The sequence below is a fragment of the Adiantum capillus-veneris genome, chromosome 18 (genome assembly GCF_014529385.1).
Source record: "Adiantum capillus-veneris isolate H3 chromosome 18, ASM1452938v2, whole genome shotgun sequence".
Classification (NCBI taxonomy): domain Eukaryota; kingdom Viridiplantae; phylum Streptophyta; class Polypodiopsida; order Polypodiales; family Pteridaceae; genus Adiantum; species Adiantum capillus-veneris.
The window spans coordinates 22,356,441-22,363,431 of NC_140948.1; the positions used below are offsets into that span (position 1 = coordinate 22,356,441).

General features: G+C 48.2%; 1 protein-coding gene across 1 annotated transcript; it reads right to left on the reverse strand.

Moving 5' to 3' along the window:
• Positions 1–5,676: 5,676 nt before the first annotated feature.
• Positions 5,677–6,780, reverse strand: LOC147435339 (ribulose bisphosphate carboxylase small subunit, chloroplastic 5-like). The gene is made up of 3 exons (XM_086488402.1): positions 6,564–6,780; positions 6,275–6,406; positions 5,677–6,104 (listed from the first exon to the last, which is right to left on the reverse strand). Exons 1-3 carry the CDS (start codon positions 6,723–6,725, stop codon positions 5,877–5,879), a joined length of 522 nt encoding a protein of 173 aa, XP_086344528.1. The 5' UTR covers positions 6,726–6,780; the 3' UTR covers positions 5,677–5,876.
• Between the last annotated feature and the right edge of the window lie 211 nt (positions 6,781–6,991).

Here is a 6,991-nt window from a genome sequence, read left to right on the forward strand (position 1 = left end):
TCTGGTGCTCTTCTAAGGTTTTGCTGTAAATGAGCAAATCATCGATGTAAGTGATTAGGTAGTCGTCAATCATGTCGCGGAAACTGTCATGGATTATTCTGCAAAAAGTACCCGGACCGCCGGTGAGACCGAACCCCAGGACCATCCATTCCCAGGAGCCGTAGCGTGTGAGGAAGGCGGTCTTCGGGATGTCTTTAGAGGCGATGCGGACTTGGTGATAGCCTGAGCGGAGGTCGATGCGAGTGAAGTATTGGGCACCCTGTAGTCTGTCCAGAAGATCTTCCATGAGGGGGACTGGGTACTTGTTCTTGATAGTTATCTTGTTGAGGGCCCGATAATCCACGCATAGTCGCATCGAACCGTCCTTCTTCTTGACAAATAGGACTGGGACCCCAAAAGGAGAGCTGCTGGGCCGGATGAAACCTTGATCCTCTAATTCTTGGAGTTGCTTCTTGAGCTCTTTGAGCTCGGTGTCGTTCATGCGGTAGGGGGCCTTCGTCGGGGGTGTGCTTCCTGGGATGAGGTCAATTTCATGTTGAATTTGATGGGGAGGGGGTAGGCCGGGGGGAAGTTCTGGAGGCATGACATCCTTGTACTTCTGGAGGATGGGGGTAAGGGAGGGGTCACCCACTTTGGCCTGCTCGATGGTGATGGAGTTGAGCCTTGCTGTGGGCTGTTCCTTTGCTTGCATGATGCAGAGGTGAACCTGAGCTCCTTTCTTGAGAGCCCGCTCTGCTTGCTTTGCACTCATGAGATTGAGTTTGGGGGGCGAGTGCTCGGGGACTTTCTGTTTGCCTTTCATCGCTGCTAACTGAGCAGGGTCTTGGCGGTTGATGGGAGGGGGGTTGGTTTGAAGATGCGCATGACGGGTGATAGCTTGCTTTGTTGTGAGTCTGGCGCCTTGTACTGTCACTGCTTTGCCTTGATTATTTAGCAATAATTGATCCACCTTCATGCCTAGGAGTGCAATGAGATACTTATCGTTGAAGGAGAGACCAATAATTGCCTCGAAGTCGTCCATTGGGACCACTATGAAGTCAAGTCGGCATGTGAATTCGCCCATCTCAATCCTAACTTGACGAGCTGCCTTGACATTGTTATCCTTTCCTTGGGCAAACTTGACTGTCGTTTCATTGACGGTGGTGAGACGTAGGCCCAGGCGCGCGGCACATTGTGGTGATAGAAAATTGTGTGTGGCACTTGAGTCTACCATGATCCATTGCTGCTGGGATCCAATTGTTGCCTGGACTGAATGTCCGTTATCGCCGCTGCCATGCATTGCGGGTGGAGGGAAACTGCTCCAATCCGGGGTTGCTGGTTAGCAACAGGGCTAGCCAGTTCTTCGACTCTTATTCGGGGGGGGGAGGGTGGTTCTTCTATTTGGAGGGTGTTGACTCTGCTAGATGAGGAGGCTGCTTGATTGCGCTTGCGTACACAAGCGTAGTAGGGGCCATGAGCAATCCTACAGTCACTGCACCAGGTGCGATCGGGGCGCGGGTTGTTATTGTTGCCCTTGTAAGTATTGGGGACAAAACTGCTGGACGTGGTGCTGTAGGAATTGCTCGCAAAAGAGCTGCGCAGTGGTGAGCGGGGTTCATTGCTTCTGTTATTTGGTATAAATTCGCGGCCTCGCCCGGCGGGTGGGTTAGGCCCGTTATTGGGGGCAAAATTGTTGGGGCGAGGGTTGTTTGTAGTGACACCTGGGGTTGAGTTTGTATCTCGTAGCTTTTCGGCCATATTGGCGGCCACTTCCCAGGTGTTGGGATTCTGCTTTTCTACTTCCCGACGGGCCCAGGGCTTAAGGCCGTACAGGAAACCATGTAATCGATCTGCTGCGTGCATCAACGGGAGTTGGAGCATTAGCCGCCTATACTTGACAATGTAATCGGATATGTGGCCGTCTTGGCGTAGATCGCGCCACGAATCTCTGACTTTGTTGCCTTCATTTTCTGGGACAAAATAGCTGAGCATGTCTCTTTGTAAGCCTTCCCAGTCCTCCCAGTGCTTTGATGGTTGTTCAGTGAGAAACCATACATAGGCGTCGTCGGCCAGGAAGGTTTTGGCCACTTGCACCCATCTGCGTCTGCCTATGTTGTTCCACTGCATGTAGTCTTCTACCTCTCTGAACCACTTGTTGAGTTCTAGTGAGGTGCGATGGCCTTTGTATTTCTCTGGGGGAATGGGTTTGAATTTGCCCAGTCTGTTTTCATCTTCTAGAGTTCTCTCAGGGCTGTAGTAGCGCCCTTCACTTCGTTCATCCAGGTAGTCTTCATCTTCGTCGACTGTCTCTAATCTTCCGGGCCGCGGTCGTCTTTGGGTGTTTCGCCGCGTGTTGACATTACTAGGACCCGGGCGGTCTTCGTGTCGCTGGCCTAGCTGTGTTTGCAGTAGATCGCTCAGATTAGCGGACATCACGTTGATTTGGTGTTCTACGGAGGCCATGATGCGTGCCTCCAGTCTTTCTTCCATTGAGTCTTGGTGGTCTTGTCGCGACTTCTTCTCTTTGTTCTTCTTGGGGGCTCTATGCGGTTCCGGTTCAGTCCTGTATCCTTCTTCATCTTCTTGATTTCCCGCCATTGGGGTGCTCTTGTGGCCGGAGCCGAGGGAAATTCAAAAATATCGAAAAACTGGAAAACTGCTTGAAAACGGCTTGAAAACGTTGAAAAAAACCGTGAAACAACGCAAAACAGGGTCTAAACGACGAAAACCGCGAAAACGGCTCAAAAACGGTGAAAACCGGTCCCAAACGGTGTAAGACGGGGCAAAACGAGGTAAAACAGAGAAAAACGATGGGGAACGTGGAGAAACGCGTCAAAACGGGGCAAAACGGGCCAAGAATGCGGAGAACGCGGTGAAAACGGGACGAAACGCGGGTCAAACGAGACAAAACGGTAAAAAACTGTGAGGAATGTGGGGAAAACGCAAGAAATGGGGTAAAACGGGACAATCACGCAAGGGACGTGGTGAAACGGAGCAAAACAAGGCAACACGGGCCAAGAACGCGGAGAAAACGTGGAAAAACGAGGCAGACGGGCCGAAAACGTGGTGACAACCACGGGCCACGGGCCGACGTCGGGTTGGCGGAGACTCGAGCCGAAGCCTTGATACCAAGTGTGATGCCCTCGTTCGGGGCGTCACGGAAAAAGGGCCGCGCCGGCTCACCTGCGATGCAAACGGGACCTGCAGGCAAGCAAACGCATACACAAGAACGCAACTTGAAAACTGAACGCAAGAGGGACACGAGAGTGAGGGACGCGAACGAATGATCAATATCATAAGAAAGTGCCGAATACAAAGGACGCAAGTAATCACATGAAAACGGGGCTGGCAAGTTGGGGGAAGTGGCACATACTTCCCTTATATCGATTTTGTTTTTGGAAACGCTGACTTACTGCAAAAGCTTGACCCCTGGCATGCAAAAAAAAAAAAGGAAACGCAGAGTTAGCAATCTCTCTCTCTCTCTCTCTCTCTCTCTCTCTCTCTCTCTCTCTCCTGGAAACGCATAGTTAGCAAGCTCTCTCTCTCTCTCACATAGAGCTGCGCTTGGTTTTGGTTTCGCTTTGCACTTGGAAAATAACCTCAACTGAGGTGTGGCTTCTTATACCTACACCAATATTGGACTCGACGTAATGCTGCCCGCAACCCGACAACCCGCAACCCGATTCTGCATCAACCCGCAGCCCGACGCAAAGCTCACACGGCAGTGCAATCGTCTTACAGACTGACAGGGCAATCGACGCGGCAGTGCAAGCCTCCACATAGGCCGGACTGGAGAGCGCCTAGGCTGGAGAGCGGGAGTTGCTGCCACCTGGTAGTTGACCTTCTCAAATTAATATAGATATAAGATTGGTTGCTAACTTAAAGGAAGTTCTTAATACAAAGAAATTTTATTGTATTTGCAACGTTTCTAATTTGACGGAAGCTGTTTCCCTCGTCTCACTTATTTCATTAAAGAAATGGGTGCATTTCTTTACGAGATGATGCAAATCTTCTTGATCACACTAATCCATAGCGAAACCCGGCTCTAAGGCTTTCAAGTCTAAGTGAAGTGAAGAAGAAGAAGAAGAACCGTCCAAAGAACACACATGTCATTGGATACTATTAAGTAAGCCTTTGGCTATGAATTTGCATGTCTTCCCTGCAGGACAAGTGAAATCATATGTGATGTCAACCCCTTTTATTGTGGAATCCCAAGTCTAATCATTTCTTAAAAGGTCTATAAAGGAGACATCGTTGATTAACGAAATTAGAGTGGTGTGCGATTTCCTCTTTTAGTTTTCAACTTCTAGTTTCTAAAGGACCCCGGTCCCCCACACAAGAGGGGCGTAGGTAACTGTTTTGAGTTACCCCCCCTCCACAAATTGCACCTCAAAGGAGCAGTTGCAAAACAATTTTTTAACCCCCACCCTTGCGTGTGTGCGGGACACAAAGCACGCCACATTAGTCCCATTCCTCCCTCTTTTACGGTTAACCCCCTTAGTATGGGGAGTAACCTTCTGTGTGCACTTCTCTCTCTTTTACTTCTCCCTTTCATGATCCATCACCCAACATAGCCTTCTATTTCCCTCCGCTAGTACCAAGCCCACCTCTCTTTGGGAATTACTCAGCAATAATTTTCGTTCTGCCTTGATTATCATTAAGCAATAGAGTAACCACTAATTAATGATAATTTCTTAGTGATCGATTCAACGCTAGCCAATCAAGTTACTCAAGAGAAGACACCCAATCAACATAAAATTGGGCACAACATGTTCTATTTCCCTCCAAAAGAGTGGGGGTAGCTATCTCTCATAGTTCGTTTTTCCGCCAATTCAAGCTAATAAATAATCAATAGAAGCGAGCTTTTGCCAATTTGTCAGGTCCAACTTCACACCATGCGAAAAGCCAATCAAGGCAGCTTGCAACTTGAGCAAGCTCATGTTAAAAATAATTTTCGCATCACATACCAAGAAGATGAGAGAACAAATTTGCCAGCCATCAAAAGTGCATCAAACAAATAGTACAAAGAATAAAAAGATATATACAAATTAATCTTTAATTATCATTAACTATTAATTAATGATGAAATCTTAAGAGGTTAATTCACGCTAGCCAATCAAGTCACCCAATCAACAAAATTTGGGCCCAACATGCTTGATTGCCCTCCAATAAAGTTCTCATAGCTAGTTCTGTTGCCAAATTAAGCAAATCAACAATCTAAGTGAGCATTTGCCAAATTGCCGGCTAACTTCTAACTATGCAGAAACCCAACTGCGGCAACTTGCAACTTGATGAAGCTTCTGTGAGAAATTAATTCGGCACCCCATACCAAGAAGATGCAACCAACAAATTAGGCACCCCATACCTGCAAAAGCGCATAAGCTGGGTAACAAACTTTTTCTTGCACATAATGAGCTCATGCAGTTTGTTTTGTTTTAGGAATGGAGGATGGGTACACTTTATATCATCCCCCCGGAGAAGATTGCAGGGTAAGAACTTCTAAAATAAGCCCAGCTTATAGAAATGGCTAGCGAATTTGATGAGTATTGAGCAATCTGAACAATAAGAGATCCGCTTTATCGCTCATGAAAGAAAGCAAAAAGATATTACGATTTCATAGTGATCATTTTTCAGCCCTCAACTTTTATCTCAAAGTACAAGTAGGCATGACAATTCTAACCATTAGAGACACTGAGCTTCAGAAAATGTCTACATGATTAGAATGATTGGCCGCACAGACTTGGGCGGCGAATACAGAAACAAGGCTCTTAAAAGAGATGAATTAAAATTTGGTGATGTGCCTCATCGTTACAAAAGTGTATGTTCACAAGGTCTCCTTGAGAGAAAAAAGGGCTACGAACGCATTGTCGTTGTCTCCGAGGATAAATCATTGATTTCTAGACAGAGGGCTTCTGGACAAGGAAGCCGGAGACCTGCACCTGCCTCTTGGCGTCAAAGCCCAGCACGCGGATGAAGGCTTCGGGGTACTCCTTGGCGCACTCTGCAATTTCACGCAGCACAGCGGCGGCATCTTGGCAGCCAAACATGGGCAACTTCCACATCACCCAGTATCGCCCATCGTAGTAGCCGCTGCCATGGAAGTGCTCTCGGTATACGCTTCCGATCTGCACATGATCCACCCACAACCACCATATCACATCCATCCAGGCAACATGAATAAGCAACAAAATTCACACCCTTTAATTCCTCGTCAATGCCTTTCACCGCCGCCTCCAAACAAACTCTACCTACGTCAAGATCACCATTCCAGTCAGCGAATTAGGTAGGCACTTACTTTGTCGAACTCAATGCAGGGGGTCCAGCCCTTCCGGACCATGAAGTCCACCTGCTTCGCAATCTGCTCGCTTGTCAAAGGCGGCAAGTAGGACAGAGTCTCGAACTTCTTGTTGTCATACGGCTTCCACACCTGCTCGCACGCACACATACACAACATGAGAGCACGACCTACACATGCAAAGCTAGGACACTTAAATATTTGAGAGCGTGTGTGTGAGTGTGATGGTATGTGTGTGTAACCTACTCTCACACACGCAGAAAGACAGAGAAGTGAGATATGCACTCACAAGCATGGCGCTCACGCGGCTGCCGTTGGAGATGGAGAGCGGGTTGGCGCTCTTGGGGGCAGCGAGGGTAGTGGGCCTGAGGCCGGAGAAGCTCTTAGATAGGCTCTCTGCCGGGGCGCACGAGGGAGCAGCAACTGCCAAAGAAGCCACAGAGCTCGCCATTGCTACTGCCGGTCTAGAGATGATCAGCGAGTGCACAAGACAGAGAGTTGCGAGAACGGGGGAGTGGAGTGCCTAGAAGTAGTCGATAAAGAGGAAATGCTTGGTGTAGATTGTTCTGAATATCCCAAGGCACGCGTGTAATTATCCACCACTTTTCGTTCTGGTTGAAAAGAAGATAATATTTCTCTTTTGCCTTTTCGCAACGAAATGAAATCAAATACTCTCCTCCCCTGCTTCCCAAATAAAGCTGAGCCCCCCCCCCCCGT